Source organism: Brassica oleracea, chromosome C3, assembly GCF_000695525.1.
Source record: "Brassica oleracea var. oleracea cultivar TO1000 chromosome C3, BOL, whole genome shotgun sequence".
NCBI classification, from domain to species: domain Eukaryota; kingdom Viridiplantae; phylum Streptophyta; class Magnoliopsida; order Brassicales; family Brassicaceae; genus Brassica; species Brassica oleracea.
Window position 1 is genome coordinate 10,029,481 of NC_027750.1, and position 18,852 is coordinate 10,048,332.

General features: G+C 34.6%; 2 protein-coding genes across 2 annotated transcripts; both read left to right on the top strand.

Annotated features, from left to right (window-relative positions):
* The first annotated feature begins 3,295 nt into the window (after nucleotides 1-3,295).
* LOC106336359 (protein argonaute 6) lies at nucleotides 3,296-8,755 on the top strand. Its single transcript, XM_013775171.1, has 23 exons — nucleotides 3,296-3,451; nucleotides 3,774-3,942; nucleotides 4,017-4,222; nucleotides 4,305-4,505; nucleotides 4,687-4,820; nucleotides 4,920-5,017; nucleotides 5,102-5,199; nucleotides 5,282-5,441; nucleotides 5,543-5,659; nucleotides 5,727-5,834; nucleotides 5,934-5,996; nucleotides 6,146-6,259; nucleotides 6,361-6,529; nucleotides 6,604-6,716; nucleotides 6,793-6,930; nucleotides 7,033-7,169; nucleotides 7,289-7,354; nucleotides 7,434-7,497; nucleotides 7,607-7,718; nucleotides 7,825-7,898; nucleotides 7,979-8,073; nucleotides 8,152-8,183; nucleotides 8,281-8,755. Exons 2-23 carry the CDS (start codon nucleotides 3,793-3,795, stop codon nucleotides 8,415-8,417), a joined length of 2,586 nt encoding a protein of 861 aa, XP_013630625.1. The 5' UTR covers nucleotides 3,296-3,451; nucleotides 3,774-3,792; the 3' UTR covers nucleotides 8,418-8,755.
* A 7,417-nt stretch (nucleotides 8,756-16,172) lies between these two features.
* LOC106332028 (zinc finger CCCH domain-containing protein 26-like) lies at nucleotides 16,173-18,828 on the top strand. The gene is made up of 7 exons (XM_013770480.1): nucleotides 16,173-16,513; nucleotides 16,814-16,980; nucleotides 17,077-17,133; nucleotides 17,252-17,368; nucleotides 17,454-17,702; nucleotides 17,826-18,017; nucleotides 18,100-18,828. Exons 1-7 carry the CDS (start codon nucleotides 16,459-16,461, stop codon nucleotides 18,676-18,678), a joined length of 1,416 nt encoding a protein of 471 aa, XP_013625934.1. The 5' UTR covers nucleotides 16,173-16,458; the 3' UTR covers nucleotides 18,679-18,828.
* Nucleotides 18,829-18,852: the final 24 nt, after the last annotated feature.

The window sequence follows — 18,852 nt, forward strand, 5'->3', positions numbered from 1 at the left end:
TTCTTTTTGCCAATTTTATTCATTTCATTGGACAAAAGTCCAAAGGGCCAACATTACAAGTTACATGCTTATTAACAAGGCGCAAAAGAGATGAAACAAAGAAAATTAAAATACTGAAGTCCAATTTTGAGGCGGTAGTTGATGTTACACGCAAGATTAAGATGGTTTGCTTATGACACAACACACGTGGACTTCATGCGAACACCAACCTCTCCGGTCGTCGAGAAAGCTTCACCACCGTAGACTCTTCTGCCTCGTGTCCCTTTCTTCTCCGTCGTTAACAGCCGAGCCCTAACTTGTACTCGCTCTTTCGTCTTTCACCGTCGCAAGTGACTTAGTATCAGACATCTCCAGATATTATTAACTCAAGGATTGCTCGACCAAATCCAAATGAAGACCCTTCATTGGACCGCTCAATGAATGCCAATCTCTACTGAATCTCTATTGAATCGATCAGAATTAATCCATCTTCTCTTCATCCTTTTCTTAAAGAAAGCTTCATCCATAATTAAGCCGATCTCCGGCAAGCTTCTAGCCAGATGAATTCTGATTTCTGCAGGAAAGAAATCAAAGGAAGATAATCCATCACAAGCAAACAGAATTTGAGTTAGATCACGGAAGAGTAAAACGAAACCGGAAATAAGATCCAAAATTTATTTTTTCAATCAATTATCTGAGAAGATAAGCTTTCAGTTAACTCAGAATCGATTGAAATCATCACATCAAAAATCGCCATCGCGAAAGAAAATTCCTCTAACCGGAAAAACTAGAATCTATCATAAGATCGGACACAAAAAACAAAAACTTTGATCTCAGCCCATGTGAAAGATATGAGTCGGTGAACAGGGGCTTGAGAAAAATTTTCGTTCTCTACAGAAAGAGAGAGAAAACAAGTTTATTTTAGTTTGCTGACTTTGAGTTTCTTAGAAAGCTAGTAACAACTTTCTGATAACATCAGGAAATGGAGTTATGAATGTTAATGTATCATATGACCAATCCCACATGTACACAATGTACTATACTTTTCATACAAGACAAAGCACTACGCGAGATAGAAAGTAAACAAGGAAGACTCGGGAGGTGCCTTACAATTGTCACTACCAGATACAAGCATAGACGGTTTTTGTAACATCTCGATTTCTGATATATGAGGAAAACTTTTAAGAGAATAATGTATATATGTCACTAGAGTGCGCTTATCTTTTCGGTCACACATCCATTTAGAATTTCAGAATTAAGCATGTTTGAGTTAGAGTAGTTGAATGATGGGTAAACTATCGGGAAGTGATTCACGATAACGTGCAAGTGAAGTCAAAGCATAGAGAAAGATCATGTAATGATTACAGTGTCAGTATTCAGTAAACAATGATTTCAAGCCTTCGGTAAATTAACACACCGTCCGTCGGATGGGATAGAGCCCACGGATCGAGTGAACGCGCGTTGGTGGCCCATTAACCGTTGGCGATCGGGGTGTTATAGTCCTGTTCGTGAAAAGTCAACACTCCAAGCACGTTTTCCGTGTTCTCCATAAGACTCTGTCACCAGTAGTTTACATAAAATTTAAGACACGTTGCACTGTTAATTAAATGAATATTATCTTAAAAGTTTCGAACCAGTGTTGGATTATTAAGGCAAAGTATACACCTGTCTAGTAGTTACATCCCACAGAGTCATTGTTCTTTCATAATCACTGCTTGCAAATATCATTGCACTGTTAATCAAATGAATATTATCTTAAAACTTTCGAACCAGTGTTGGATTATTAAGGCAAAGTATTCACCTGTCTAGTAGTTACATCCCACACGGTCATTGTTCTTTCATAATCACTGCTTGCTAATATCAGTGACGGACCCAGACTCTTTTTTTAAGGGGTGTCTGAAACTTTGGGCTTCAGCCCAACATAAATCATTTTTTATAAAAATAAGTAAAAAGAAGGTATCTGATAGCAACGAACTCAGGAATGGAGTCAGGAGAGGTAACTATTCCTGATAGCAACTTTTCATGATAATAAATAAACTCTCTAATATTTATATTTAACCTGTGTCACCTTCCTAATACATGGGTCCGTCTCTGCTTGCTATGTGATTCTTCTCATGCTTTTTTTTTTAACCCTGAATAACTATCGGATCCACGCTTGACGGTATTCATTGCGCCATGTCGTAGATCTCTTGTAAGTTTTTTCTCATTTAATTCACATAGTTCCGTCTTTTATGGGAATTGAAACTCAGATCTCCTGCTGTAAAAGCATTAATGAACCCTTGATCAAACCACTGAACCAAGGGGCTTCCACAAATTTGGCACATATCAGCACTACTCAAATTTGGCACAGATTCTTCTCATGCTTATTCCAACTCAAACAACTAAGTGTAGAACGAGTTGACATGACATCTCCACAATCGGACACTGTATATATTTGGGCTCATTTACAACCTGAAAAGTTTAACTCTTCGACTAACCCAGAGTAATCTATATTATAGTAGAATCTATGTTACAACATCACTTTATAAATTCTCATTGGTCTTCCCAGTTTCAAACTTGTTTTTTTTTTTGGGTGGACTCTAACTTTGGGCATTAGATGAGTTTGGGTTATGGGTTTTGATTGTGAGACATCTAAGCAAAATGATACACAAATTTATATATCAAACATGTCAAAACTCAAAATTTTAGAATCTTTTGGATACTTATTCGGGATTGAGTTCGGTTTTGGTATAGGTTTCTTTTGAGTTTTTGTTTTTTTTTTTCTGGTTTTGAGTCATTCAAGTTCAGGTTTGGTTCAAATAAACCCTATAACCCAAGCTATCGTAAAACAAGAGCTATTCAATACTTATGTCGGATTTAGATTCAGTTTTATTGAATTGAATTCAGTTTGAGTTTTCAGATTCGATTTATTAACCCACTCCTAAATTTTAATTTAAGAAATTTTATTTTGAAAGATTGCAAAATTACTACAATTAAAAAAAAATTATAAATGACATACTTTCAATTCTTTTTTTTTGTGTGTGTGTGTAACACGTACTTTCAATTCAAATTGGTCAAATACAAGTTTGGTTCTTTTTTACTGATCTCAATTCTGAAATTTTTATCTGGGACATATTATACCATCATTAACCGATTTAATCTAAGAAAAGTTAAAAACCGTCTCTTAAAGATATAAAAGCCGTCTCTTAGATGAAAAGTGTAAAAAAAAAATGTCAAATCATAAATTAAGAATTTTGGTACAGGGAACGGTTTAATCGTGCCATTAAATTACCCGAAAATGGTATTATTAGTTTAATTTATTTTTCCGTCACGCGGCGAGACAGTTCCCTCCATTGTTTTGCCTTTTTCTGGGGAAAAAACCTGAGAGAGCTGACGAAGCGGAAGAAATGAGCTAATCCCTCTTTTCTATAGTCCAACACAGTGCTCCTCGTTTCAGCGAAACCCTAGTAACCGCCTTCCTGATTCTTCCAAGGTAGAGACACCACTCTTTACTCACTCGACATTTTCCACTTTCTCTCCGAACGATTCCGTTGTCCCGGAGAGAGATGAGATGTTTCGTGTTTCCGCTCGTGATTTCTCTCCTCAGGAAAAATTTCGCTGGCTGTTGATTATTTAGAGCTAGGGTTTTACTCTTTTATCCTTGAGAAACAAACACCTTTGCATGCCGCATATGTTTGCTCAATGAATTATTGAATCCGACCTTAAAAGGAACAATTTTTATCACAGATCTAGGAATGCATTGCTTGCAGCTTATCTATCTATGATGCTAACCTCCACTTTTATCTCTCTTGCAGATTATTCTTCCCAAGAAAGATGCCTGTAACGCCAGAAGAACCGATCCGTCGGGATTATGCGGTCACAGCTAGGCTTGGGGTTGGAAGCACAGGCAAGAGAATACAGTTGTGCACCAATCACTTCAATGTCTCTGTTGGACAGCCGGATGTTGTTTTCTACCAGTACACTGTAAGATTTGTTTTCTGTATTCTGTTTATCAGCAGTGTATGAGATGTGTGACAAGCCCATGCCTTTTTTTGCAGGTTAGTATCACCACAGAAGACGGTGAGAATGTCCAAGGGAAGGGTATAAGCAGAAAGCTTATTGACCAGCTTTACAAGACTTACTCTTCTGATCTTGATGGTAAAAGGTTGGCCTTTGATGGAGACAAGACTTTGTATACCGTTGGTCCTCTGCCACAGAACGACTTTGACTTTCAAGTCATCTTGGAAGCTTCTTTTTCAAAACGGTATGGTCCTCTCCTCTTATCTGGATTTATATTTTGACCTTATAGACGGGTTTTGCTAAAAGCGGCCTTGTTAATATTCTAGCGACTGTGGCGTCTCTGATGCTTGCAAGAGATCAAAGCGCTCTTTCCTGCCAAGATGTTACAGGGTTCAAATTCGTTTCTCTGCAGAAATACCCTTGAAGAGTGTTCTTGTCGCTCAGAGAGGAGTTGATACATCAGATAATAGCACTCAGGATGCAATTAGAGTGCTTGACATTGTACTGAGGCAGCAAGCAGCTGAAAGGTGCATTATTCTATCTGTTTGCATGTGCTTTATATGTTTTCGTGGAAAAAGATGCTTTTTACATTCTAATGGACCAAGATTATCTTCATATTTTCATTTTGTTGGTATATATAATAGATGTACAGTTATTTACAGCTTGTGACCATGATAGATGCTTACTGTATAACCATTTGCTATGCAGAGGATGCCTGTTAGTCAGGCAGGCATTTTTCCATAACGATATGAACTCTGTTGATGTTGGTGGAGGCGTGATAGGTATTCGAGGTTTCCACTCCAGTTTTCGTCCAACCCATGGAGGACTCTCGCTTAACATTGGTAACTTTTCTTCTCATCTCAATGTTTCATGAACTTTTTCTTTATCATTGATAGTTTCACTGATTCTCAAAACTGTTTTCGTTTTGCAATGGTTTGCAGACGTGTCAACAACTATGATCTTAAAACCAGGTCCAGTTATCGAATTTCTGAAAGCCAATCAGAATGTTGAGCTGCCTAGACAGATCGACTGGATTAAGGTAGTTTTGGTTTTACAATGCAATAACTGAGAACATGCCAGGTTGCTTTTAATTTGAATCTTATTTCTCACTGAACTATGGCAGGCCAGCAAAATGCTCAAACATCTGAGGGTAAAGGCATCACACCGTAACATGGAATTCAAAATTATAGGTCTAAGTGCGAAACCGTGCAATCAGCAACTGTATGTTCCCCATGACCTGTTCTTTCATATAAAAATGTATCCTCTTTTCAGCCTTTGTTTGACTCTCTTCATCGTTTCCTAGATTTTCAATGAAAATTAAAGATGGTGAGTGTGAAGGACAGACCAAAGAGATTACCGTGTACGAGTATTTTAAGCAAACTTACACAGAGCCAACTTATTCTGCGTACTTGCCATGCCTTGATGTCGGCAAGCCAGATCGCCCCAACTATCTTCCACTTGAGGTATGCACCTTCATTCATTTAGATAAGTTTGGTTAGTCTTATACACTACTGTTTTTTTTTTGTATATTTCAGTTTGACAAATTCTTTTCGTTTTCTTGCAGTTCTGTAATCTTGTATCTCTGCAACGTTACACAAAAGCATTGTCAGTGAGGCAAAGAGCTTTACTTGTTGAAAAGTCAAGACAAAAGCCCCTAGAGAGAATTAAAGCACTCAATGATGTGAGCTTAGTTTTTATCTTTATCTATTTTGGATGGTAAAATCATTGCTAATGGCTGTAGATTGCAGGCAATGCACACCTACTGCTATGATAAAGATCCGTTTTTAGCCGGAAGCGGCATATCTATTGAAAAACAAATGACTCTAGCTGAAGGCCGGGTTCTAAATCCCCCAACGGTAAAACTATTTATGATTTTTTTTGTGCATAGAAAGGTATGCTCTAGTGATTTGTTTAATATATTTACACCCATGTTGTTTTGTTTGTATATATTACAGCTGAAGTTTGGAAAGAATGAGGATTTTTTACCTAGCAACGGACGCTGGAACTTTAACAAGAAGGTAGATGTCTGCTAAGATTTTCGTTCATCATATATACATACTTGTGGATTGGCAGGGGTTCTTATCTTTCTATGGTTTTGATTGGACTTGTTATTCTCGTTTTAGCACTTTCTCCTTTTCTATTTGACCCCTCGTTTCTTGCCTTGCAGATGCTTCTAGAACCAAGGGCTATTAAGAACTGGGCTGTAGTCAACTTCTCTTTTCCATGCGACAGTAGTCACATTTCCCGTGAGCTCATAAGCTGTGGCATGAGGAAAGGCATTGTAGGTTCCGCAAATACTGTCTCCATTTTCGAGTAGTGGGTAGTGTTGAACGATATTTGGTCATTTACAGAGTCTGACTTTTGGTTTGTTTAACCATGTAGGAAATTGATCGACCTTTTGCACTAGTTGAAGAGGAACCCCAGTCTAAAAACTTGAGTGCTGTTAAAAGGGTAGAGAAAATGATTGCAAAGATGAAGTCGAAATTTCCAATCGATCCTCCTCATTTCATTCTCTGTGTCTTGCCAGAACGGAAGAACTCAGATATCTATGGTATCATCTCACCTTTACTGTGTGAATTTTAAGTTTCAACTCTCTTGTTAAACTCTTCTTTGCCAACTACAAAGGTCCCTGGAAGAAGGTTTGTCTCACTGAAGCAGGGATCAACACACAATGCATCTGCCCTACCAAGATCAATGACCAATATCTCACCAATGTACTTCTGAAGATAAATTCTAAGGTATATCACCACCTAAGCTAGAACCCTATGCTGTAGTGTTCTCCGTAAGTTTACTTCTTTTACTGTCTTAATATAGCTTGGCGGCATAAATTCTCTGTTGGGAATAGAGTGCTCTTCCAACGTCCCATTGATTAACAAAATACCCACCTTAATCTTGGGTATGGATGTATCTCATGGGTCTCCAGGTCGTGCGGATGTTCCTTCAGTTGCAGCGGTATTGCAGCATTCTTACTTTTCTTGTCCTTTGTTTGCCCATTGTGTCTGGTTCTCTTAGGATCTTGATTGCTCTTCTTCATGTCTCGATCTGTGCTGCAAGGTTGTTGGTTCAAAAAACTGGCCCTTGATCTCAAGGTACAGGGCAGCTGTGAGAACTCAGTCACCAAAACTGGAGATGATTGATTCGCTCTTCCAACCAGTCGAGGACCCTGTGAACGGAGACAACGGTATCATGAAGTATGTGAATGCTATTTAGTCAGCTCTATTTTTTTTTTTTTTTTGTTAAATCAAGAAGCAACCAGTTATCAAAAGATATTCAAGTGTCTTCTCTTTCTCTATGACTATGTTGCCAAAAGCGAATTGTTTGTGGAATTTTTCAAGACAAGCAACGCTCGAAAGCCTAAGCAGATTATCATATTCAGGTATACTAGTTTATCTTCAACGTTTAACTTCCAGTATCCAAAAGTTTTGTTCTTACACAATCATGTGCATGTTTGTTAGGGATGGAGTAAGTGAATCACAGTTCAACCAAGTCTTGAACATTGAGGTGGATCAGATTATAAAGGTCATGTTTCAAAGCTCCTTGTCCGGTTCTGGCTTTTATCAAATTATGTTTTCAAATGTGTCTAGTGAAAGTATTATACTGAACAGTTTGCTTATTGAACATGATGCAGGCGTATCAACGTCTTGGTGAAACCGATGTGCCGAAATTCACTGTCATCGTGGCTCAGAAAAGACACCACACCAAGTTGTTCCAAGCTAAGGGTCATGAAAATGTTCCTGCAGGTAAAGCGGATATTTTTTTTTTTTATCTTCTGCATCAGTCACACTACGATTTCAAATTTGGTTTCAGAACTCTTTCTTCATAGAAAAAGACACCTCTGTTTGTCAGGAACCGTAGTGGACACCAAGATTGTACATCCGACCAACTACGATTTTTACATGTGTGCTCATGCAGGGATAATAGTAAGTTTAGACTTTTTTAATCTTTTAAGAGTTTCACTGCTCGCTGCATATGTTTATGTTTCACCTTGGCGATCTCTCAGGGAACTTCAAGACCGGCTCACTATCATGTCTTGCTGGATGAGATTGGTTTCTCTCCCGATGAGTTGCAGAACCTCATCCATTCTCTCTCCTATGTGTAAGTCTCTCTACTCCCTCATCTGCATTACTAATTCCATTTTACTATTATTAACATCTTCTTTTATCATCGGTCCAGCAACCAGCGGAGCACGACTGCAACCTCAATTGGTAACACACTTTCCTAATCAAACGCTCTTCTATTTTTTATCTTCGAATTGCTTCTCAATATTCGCTGTGTCCTCTCTCTTTGTGTGTTTGTTTTCAGTGGCTCCAGTTAGATACGCTCATCTCGCAGCAGCTCAATTTGCGCAGTTCACAAAGTTTGAAGATATATCGGAAGAGAAAGTCCCGGAGCTTCCGCGTTTGCACGAGAGAGTCGAAAGCAACATGTTCTTCTGCTGAGTAAATAAATAAATATAAGTAGACGTAGTTCTGCTTACTCTCTAGTCTCAAGCCTAATGAACTCTCTTTGGAGGAAGCTTATCGTTTTGCATATACGCAGCCATCATCTAGCGTACAGTCTTAATAGGAGTATGGAGAAGGAAGAGCCCTCTCGTAGATTTTGTTTTCAAAAGAGGCTCGTAGGATTATTACTATTATTCGTAGCCCAAGTGTGCTTGCTTACTGAAGGACACAGTGTTTACCGTTTTTTGTTGATTTCCTTAAAACAGCGGTTTACAAGCTTCGCGTTAAAATTCGGTTTATTTTTATTTTTATCTAGAGTTATGAATATAGTATTAGGGGGTTATTAGAACATATGAATTTTTTCCGTGAAATTTGATGATTTTAATAGTTAAGAGGATTTTTCAAGTTAACTAGATTTAATAAATTTTATCAAATATTTTTACATAGATTTTCATTACTTTTTGTGCATAGAATTCTATTGATTGTTATTAACTTTTCAAGTAAGAAATTAATGGTGGTAGAAAAAAAAGAAAAGAAAATCATTTCAATTAAGATAATTCTTAAACAATTTTTTTAAAAAAATTTGTCGCAAAAAAGATCTCAAGAAATAAAATGACCAAAAAATTTATAGATAATATAAATATATAAATAATATAGATATATAAATAATAATAAAATATTTTTGAAATGTAGATATAGTTAATTTCTACTTCCTACTTTATAGATATATAAATAATAAAAAATATTTTTTTTATATAATTTCGAAATATATGTTTTAAATTTGAATTTTTGTAAAAAAAAATTTGAATTGTTCTTTTTGAAATGTTTTTTTTTAAATTCGAAAGTGCTTTTTAAAACTATTTTTACAATTTTTATTTTAAATTTTTAATATTTTTTTCTATTTTTTTTAAGTTTTGAATTGTATTATGTTAAAGTTGTGATTTATATACTATTTCATTAAATCACAAATTAGACAGTTGTAAATATAATTTATATTGGTGTATTAATTGCAAATATAACTCATGTGTAAGTGCAATTATTATTGCTCCCTTTACTAGGCGTGTGAATCTGTACATAATCAGACATAACTTTTGCTAATCTCGAGACACTATACTGACGACAATCTCTATGCCCGTCTAGTAAGTTAGCAACATGAATTAGTCACTGATAACTAAGCCAATTCGTTAGCATAACTCATCAATAATTATACATAACTCAACCGAAACATTAATTTTAGTCACTGATAACTCAGCCAATTCGTTGGCATAACTCATGCATTTCTTATACATAACTCAGCCGAATTAGTTATTCTTATGACTATTGATTATCATTCTCATCGAAATCACAAATTAGACAGTTGTAAATATAATTTATATTGGTGTATTAATTGCAAATATAACTCATGTGTAAGTGCAATTATTATTGCTCCCTTTACTAGGCGTGTGAATCTGTACATAATCAGACATAACTTTTGCTAATCTCGAGACACTATACTGACGACAATCTCTATGCCCGTCTAGTAAGTTAGCAACATGAATTAGTCACTGATAACTAAGCCAATTCGTTAGCATAACTCATCAATAATTATACATAACTCAACCGAAACATTAATTTTAGTCACTGATAACTCAGCCAATTCGTTGTTATAACTCATGCATTTTTTATACATAACTAAGCCAAAATACGAATTAGTAACTGATATTTCATCCAATTCGTTGACATAACTCCAACCTTAACCTATGGATTCCTTTTCGATCCAGTCATCAAAATGTTGTGAGGTCTCTTCTTATGAGGTAGCCTTGGTGAATCCTTGTCTTGTGTTGGAGACTCATTGTATAAACTGAATTTATCATCTTCAGATAAGGCATCGTTCGATTCGTCGAACATATCAAAACGGCTTTTAAATTTGTCATCTTCTTCGTCAACTTCGTCTTCTCTGCCTACTTTGTTTCTCCGCCTTCCTTTTAACTAGCTCAATTTTATGTCTTTGTCGTCGCGAAAACAATAATTACCGGATTCATAAGATTTCAGAAATAGATGAATGAAAATAATAAAAATGAGAAAATAAAAGTAAATGAAGAAGATATTTCAAAATATCAGGTATGGGTATCAAAAGAAGAAGGTAGATGAAGAAGAAGAAGAAGAAAAAGATGATGATGAAGAAGAAGATGAAGATGAAGAACAAGACACGACGTCTTTAACATAAACCCTAATTTTGACTGTCGTAATATTAATAATGACTTGGAAAATAAATTTTGATGACATGGAAAATCGGTAAGGCAGCAACAAAACGAACTTATAACTCACCTTAATAAATCAGCCATAACTACAAATGTAAGTCATTCGCAGGGTGAATACTATATCATTAATTAATCTTTCGCTAATAAATCAGTAGAAACTAGACTGGAAAACATTAAGCCTGCTGTATTTTCAAATAACTTAGCCGTCAAATGAATGATATTCTAGTAATTAATCTTTTGCTAATAGGTCAGCTGTAATTAAGCTGAGTTTACTGTTAATCAAGCTCATTACGGCTGAAAATACGAAAACCAGCCATAATACCTCCAATAAGTCAGCTGTAGATTAAATAACTCAGCCAGCTCATGATCACTAAATCAGTCGGAGAAACAAAAATCAGCCATGTCTTATCTAAAAGCCTAGTGAAATTACAGCTTAGCCCCTTGTGACCAAACAAAAAACAGAAGCCATTTTTACGAATATATCCCCAGTAAATCGTCTGAGTCGTCTGAGATGTTGGAAGTCGTCTGGACGACTGAAGTGTAAGTCGTCTGGTACCGGTTTATTTTAAAAATAATTTATAAATCTTGTAAAAATATATTTTGATGCGTGAAAAATAAAAATCAAGTAATTATAAACAGTTTTAAGTGATATAAATTAAGATATGATAAAATTGATTTGTTTTGAAGATAGATGAGTGGAAGTAGTGAATCATGAAATACTTTGGTTTAGGAGTTTGGCAAACATATGTTGTAGTATTGTATGTTTTGTTAGGGTTAGATTTTGGAAAACTAAAATGTTTTTTTCAAAAATTAGTTTTCACCTATATGTGTTTATTTATGTGTATAGTAAACACTTTTCAAGTTTGATTTGATTTTATGAAGTCTTTAATTAGATAATTAAGACTTCATAAAATCAAATCAAACTTGAAAAGTGTTTACTATACACATAAATAAACACATATAGGTGAAAACTAATTTTTGAAAAAAACATTTTAGTTTTCCAAAATCTAACCCTAACAATACATACAATACTACAACATATGTTTGCCAAACTCCTAAACCAAAGTATTTCATGATTCACTACTTCCACTCATCTATCTTCAAAACAAATCAATTTTATCATATCTTAATTTATATCACTTAAAACTGTTTATAATTACTTGATTTTTATTTTTCACGCATCAAAATATTTTTTTACAAGATTTATAAATTATTTTTAAAATAAACTGGTACCAGACGACTTAAACTTCAGTCGTCCAGACGACTTCCAACATCTCAGACGACTCAGACGATTTACTGGGGATATATTCGTAAAAATGGCTTCTATTTTTTTGTTTGGTCACAAGGGGTTGAGCTGTAATTTCACTAGACTTTTAGGTTAGTTTTGCATTTGATTCAAGTTTGGGTATAGGTTTGGGATTAAAATCAAGTTGTGGGTTAGTTTTGGCAAAAACCCCAAAATCTTATGGGTATAGATGATATTCTCAAAATTGAGTACTATGAGTAAAAACAAAGAAAATTTACATCCCAATAACAATAGATTTTAATAGAATCCTAAAATAAACTAAACTTTTCCAATAACAAAGGATTTTGAGTGGAATTTAAAAATCATCACTCCAATAATAATGGATTCTATTTAGATTCTAAAAATTCACAAACCAATAACAATGGAATCTCAAAATTTAATAATTCCTCTAGAATTATTTGCCCCATAACCCCTCCTTAATCTTTGGGAATATACAAAAACTCAGTTTAAGTTTTTAAAACAAAATTAACAGAATAATATTAATTGTAGCTCCAAATTCTAAACCGCTAACTTGAAAATAAGATAAATAATGTCTAAATTTTCTACTTACCATCAATCTAAAACCCTAACCTGTAATACTTTTAATTAATGACCCTAAAATCTAAGAAAATGGTTCTTCTGTTTTCTTTTTTGCCAACCTACCTTGGGATATTATTTATGAATCAGTAACACAACTAAAAGCAACTGTTGAAATAAAGAATGTTTTAAGAGTTTAAAGCATTAGAGCATCCCTCTTTGTAATTTAGGAGTTGTTCTTGGATTAAGGTTTTCAGATGGTTTTAATGTATTTGAGTAAAGATCATTTTCCAAGTAAAAAATGCTACATTTCTTTTTTATTTTGAAGAAAAATAAATACTTGTAAAAGAAAGAGAGTGTTTCTCTACCAGAAAAAGTGCGAAAACACTTGACGTTAAAGTCACACCTTAAGCGGTCCAACCGGTCTAATAAACCGACGTGCACGTATGAAGTGGACTTAACCACAGACAATCGCCATCAGAACTATTTGACGGGTAGTATCATGACGCTGTCACAAGACCAGCTCTTCCACCGTTTTCTACTTTTCTTCGACATGTGGGTCCTACCTGCTCTGCTAAACTGCGATGCAGGAGATTTCTTGTGTTTGAATCAATCCTTCTTTTTACCGTTTTATCCCTCTATAACTTGGTCAAGCAGCCTTGCCTTTGTCATAAAGGCTGTGTTTGTTTTTCTAGTTTTCTTTGAACTATTTACGAATCTTGTCTGCGTTTTTGTCCCTCGAATATTTCTAAAGCCGGTTTGACTAAACTGATTCTTGCTTTTTAATTTGTAATAATCTGTGTTATTGTAGTTTGTTTGTTTTTCTTTGACAAAGGGTTTTCAAAATTGAAATTTCTTCTCAACTATATTAATATCATTAAAATAACAGTATTTAAAATAATAAAAGAAATGTAACATTTTCTTTATGTTCAAAAATGTAATGTTTTCTTATTAATCATTCATCTATTTTAAAAACCAAAATTGGTCATGTTCTGATTACAAAAAAACAAGGGTCTGAATTAGGTAGGTATTAACCAATGAATTATTAACTATCTATAAATAATCATACTTCATAAGTATTTGGTCTGTATTTATTCTGTTTGAATTGCTTTTTATGTTTCATGTGCATTTTTTAAAGCTTCGGCTTCCCCATTCGAAGCTTATTAAATTACTTTAAAAATTACACTTGTAGTGTAATTCTGAACCTATAGTCTACACTTGTCCTATATATCAGTTAAAAATGACAGAATACAGCAAAAGGCTTCTTGATAGATTTTTCTGCCAAACAGTTGTCATTATTTATTTATTTATTTTACCAATTGCTTTAATTCTATCGTTGTTACCTTTTTAGTCGTTTATCGTTGGTTTCTATCCTTTTTTCTTCTTTTATTTTTTATTTTTAAAGAAAAACTGAAACTTGCCCCAAACAAGAAGAGAGGAGTGTAAAGTAAAATAAAAATTCTAGGACCATTTACGAGTGCATTTAATTTTTTTTTTCTGGTTGGTTTAATAAGAAGTAGGCTTTTGTACAAGTCTAACCTTGAAAGTTGTCGATCAAGTGTTAGTCTTTGTGGGAAACCAATTTTAACCCATCTTGCTCATGAAACAAGTGTGACAAGATTTGTTCACATGTTTCCACCATCCTGATAAACGGAAAACCACGCCCGACAATATTAACTATATTTGTTCTTATTTTTTTTATCTGAGCTGGAAAATGACAATTTTAACAATTATACTAATAGTTTCTTTTTTTTATACTAATAGTTTCAAAAAAATAATATGGAAAGAATCAGTAAATTGGATATTTAATAAAAAAATATAGCTAAATATAAATTGGAAAATGACAAGTTTATTGCAACCGAAAATTTGATATTTATATTCTGAAATTTCATTGTATAAATGATAGCCAAGAATAAAAATCACATTAGATCGAAAGAGAAAAAATGGCATAATCATCAAGTTTTACTTCTTTTGTTTGATTATTCTTTCATAACTAGTTATATATTTGGTTATACATAATACCTTGTTATTATATATGTTTATGATGATACTTCTTCATAGCTTAGTACGGTTGCATTTGTAATCACAATCGTACTTAAACCGAATACTATTAAAGTGTTGAATATACATGGGCATTAGGCAGCTACAAAATACTGTAAGAAAGAAGTACTTAGCGTGGTATACATCTGAAAGAAACTGTCCCAAATCACAGATTAGCGTACCAAAGAATTTTATATAAGTCACAATTTTCTAAATAAAGCTTCCTTAATCTTATATGCATTTTACTTTTCTCAATTGAATAAAACACCATGTGGCTCACGCTTCCATTTTCCGCTTACTCCAGACTAAAATGACGAAAGCACCCATCATTTTTTTTACAACACCCAATTATTTTTCTCTAGTTTTTCTTTTGGTCTAAACACCCAGTATGGATGAACCTGAAAACCATCAACAAAACACCACTACCTTCAAATCTGCCAATGTTTCTAGTAGTTGATATTTGTATAGTAGTATTAGGAAGTAGACATACAATTAATAAAAGGACCCACGCACACAAAGCACTGCCATTGGGGTGTGATACGGGAATAATTAACTGCCTTCGGTTTAGGTGTGATTGCATATTAAATGTTAACAAACTGCAAAAAAAAAAAATCAATATTATCATATTTACTTACTCGCCTAGATAAAATTCATTAATAAGGACGAAAAATAGAAACCTAAATATAAACAATAACCGTTTTTGTGGGAATATAACAGAGATAACCTATAATTATATTTCAATAAGTGGTAATAATATGCTGCTAAATAAATATCCAGAAAATACTATTAAATGGTATAAAATATAACTGCTACTATTTTTTTGTTTAACATTAAGTGTTTTTAAATTTATATATTAAATTAATTTGATATATAAATGATCAAATATACTGCTAAAAGCCTAAAACTATGGCTATCAGGAAATTGATTTATAAGAATATATAATGTGTTACTTACTACTTACTCCTTTTCTCATGTTCCATTATATGTTTTAAAATTTTATAATTCAAGAAATGTATTAATCATATTTTTGATTTTTGTACATTAAAGATACCATTTCATTTTTAATTAATGCAATTTATATCATCATAAAGTATTAGTATAAATAATAATAAAGTATAAATATTAATAATCATAAATGTCAAATAAATTTAATCATACATTCAAACTGTGTCATTTTATAAAATAGAACAAAAAAAACTATTTATACATGCTATATTATTGAATAGAAGGGATATCTAAAAAAATAATGAAAAAAAGTTATGATTGAAAAATACGGTATAGTATTTAGTAATATTTATTAATTTATAATTTATTTACTTTATTTTTATTTGATTGCTGGTTTAGAGAAACAAAGAACATTGAAGTTTTATCAATTAAGTTCGGAAAGTTAAAAAGAGAACAGCACGGGTCCCACAATGTTCGCATCCAACGGATGAGATCAAACCGCGAGATTAAAGATTAAATCACGCGTAAACGAGCTGATGAAGACGCAGGGGTATGATCGTCATTTCGAATGGACCGGCAGAATTTATTAGTCCGTACACGAGGGGGCAAAAGACATTACTCAGCTCTGTTTATTTAATTTATTTCTATAAATCCCAAATAAATTGTTTTCACATTGAAACATTGTGAGAGAAAAAAGGCAAAAAAAAAAAACAAAAAAGGAAGATCCGAAATTTTTCCCACAAAAATCTCAGATTCTGGGAAAAGAAAAGGAAAACTAAGAAGATCGTTTTTTCAGTTTTAACATTTGTTCTTCTCCTTCGTTTGATCTTTCATCGGAGAAAAGGAACAAATCTATTTCCTTATTTTAATAATCACAGACTTTTTCTCCTTTATTAGATCATTGTGATCATCGTCTCTACTTAACACACTCTCTGTATAAGAGACGAACAAGGGTTTTTTTTATCTTTTGTGTGTTGTGTTATAACGAGCCATGTCAGAAACTCAGAACTCAACTGAGTCGGTTCGATCTTCCGACAAAATTGAAGGTAGTTACTGTCTTTTTTTTTATTTTTCTTATTAGTGATCCAATAAAAACGGTTTCTTTCCGTAATGTGTTTGAAGATCATATGAATTTTATTTTTTACTTTTGATCGTTTAAAGCCTCTGTCTTTTTTGGATTCGTCTTGTCGGAGATCACGTTCAAAATCGTTGAGTTTAGATTCTGATTGGTCTCTGAACGTTTGACATTGTCTTATTTAGCTTTTAGCTAGTGGGCTCTTTATATATTGAATTAAGTTTTATATGATTGCTCATGTCTTGTGTCCTTTTGTGTTATGGTGTTTTAGATACCTTGACGAGGGTGAAAGTTAATGAAGAGAACATGGAGCAATCAAGTCCAAGTCCGTATCCTGATCGTCCCGGTGAGCGAGATTGCCAGTTCTTTCTGAGAACTGGGCAGTGTGGCTACGGAAACAGCTGTCGTTACAATCATCCTCTTTCTCTTGTTCCACAGGTTTGAGATACTCTTAACTCTGTCGAGCTGACTCTTCCCTGCTTACAGTATCCGTTACTCTTAGCTTTACAGTTTGTAATAATTTTTTGTTCGCAGGCTGTCTTATATCAAAGAGACGAACTGCCTGAGAGGATTGGTCAGCCAGACTGTGAGGTGCCCTGCTTACATTATACTCATTATCTCATTGTGTAATCTTGCATTGATCTAATAAGTTTAGAGTGAATGCATTGTAACGAATACATTCCTTTTTTATATGCTATTTTCTCTGCAGTATTATTTGAAGACCGGCGCGTGTAAGTATGGCTCAACGTGCAAATATCACCACCCTAAAGACAGGAACGGTGCTGAACCGGTGCTGTTTAATGTTCTAGGCTATCCTATGCGACAGGTGAGACTACTTACGTCTGGTTATTATTACATTTTTTTATCACCAGTTGCATTGTTTTTATATGTTTTTTTCTTGTCTCTCCCAGGGTGAGAAGTCATGCCCATATTACATGCAGACAGGAATGTGTAAATTCGGCGTTGCCTGCAAATTCCATCATCCTCATCCTCAGCCTCATAACGGCCAATCTACTACACATGGAATGTCTAGCTTTCCTTATTCGATGATGTCTTTGCCTCCTGCAACGTATGGAGTTATGCCACCTCCTCAAGTTCCTCACCCTCAGGCCTATATGCCCTTCATGTTTGCACCTCCTCAAGGCTGGTCGCCTTACATGGTAAGTTTTAACTATCTTTTCTTGTTGCTCAAGTAGAGGCTTAACAATATATAGATAGAGATTCTACTTCTAACAAAAGAAAGTCTTAATCTGAAAGATCTTGTTTCTTTTCCTTTGGTGTAGGCAGGATCTAACCCTATTTATAATGTGAAAACTCAGCCTGACTCAAGTTCTGAAAGAGCTGAATGTAGGTTTTTTATGAACACCGGGACGTGTAAATATGGAGATGATTGCAAATACAGTCATCCGAAAGAAAGAATGTTACAGTCACCACCAAATCTCTCACACCATATTGTTCTTCTTCCAGCTAGACCAGTAAGTCTCTTGTCATTGTTTCACTACGCTCTTATATGAGTTTCTGGTCACACTAATTACTCTGCGTTTGCTGTGTGTTTAGGGACAACCTGCATGTGGTAACTTCAAGGCATACGGTTTCTGCAAGTATGGACCAAACTGTAAGTATGATCACCCATCTTCGCCTGTCTCAACTCAACCGAGGAGCTCAACACCACCAAGCCGCTCTGACTCAACTGCCATCTCCAATGGTGATAAACCTGGTTCGGAAAATAACAGCTCAGAGGTTGAGAAACAAGACGAAGATATATCAGACAAGTCTGAAGTGCAGGAGTCATCACAACTAAGCGGCTCTGATTCAACTGCCATCTCCAATGGTGATAAACCTGCTGCAGATAATCACAGCTCAGAGGTTGAGAAACATGACGATAGCTCGGACAAGACAGAAGTGCAGGGCTCATCACAACTTAGCGGCTCTGAATCAACCGTCATTGCCAATGGTAATAAACCTACTGCAGAGAGTCACAGCTCAGAGATTGAGAAACAAGACGAAGATATCTCTGACAAGTCTGAAGTGCAGGACTGTGATTCAACAGCCTTGTCCAATGGTAAAACTGATGCAGAGAGTCCAAGTTCAGAGACTGAGAAACAGGAAGATAATGGTTCACAACCGGACAACTGAGGAAACCATGACTCATCCGGTAATGTTTCATGATCATGACTTCAGAATCAATATCATCATCATCATCACAATCCTGGTTTCTAACAATCTCAAATGATTCCCTGCCCTTTTTGTTAATTTTTTTGGAAGGAGGGCTTGGAAATGTTCTATCTTTTTTTTTTTTTTTTTTTTTTA

Coding starts and splice junctions, on each gene's coding strand:
- LOC106336359 (XM_013775171.1), top strand. CDS start 3,793: ATGCCTGTAACGCCAGAAGAACCGATCCGTCGGGATTATGCGGTCACA. Junction 5,442..5,542: donor CCAACTATCTTCCACTTGAG/GTATGCACCTTC, acceptor GTTTTCTTGCAG/TTCTGTAATCTTGTATCTCT. Junction 6,530..6,603: donor GAAGAACTCAGATATCTATG/GTATCATCTCAC, acceptor CCAACTACAAAG/GTCCCTGGAAGAAGGTTTGT.
- LOC106332028 (XM_013770480.1), top strand. CDS start 16,459: ATGTCAGAAACTCAGAACTCAACTGAGTCGGTTCGATCTTCCGACAAA. Junction 17,134..17,251: donor TTGGTCAGCCAGACTGTGAG/GTGCCCTGCTTA, acceptor TTTTCTCTGCAG/TATTATTTGAAGACCGGCGC. Junction 17,703..17,825: donor AAGGCTGGTCGCCTTACATG/GTAAGTTTTAAC, acceptor CCTTTGGTGTAG/GCAGGATCTAACCCTATTTA.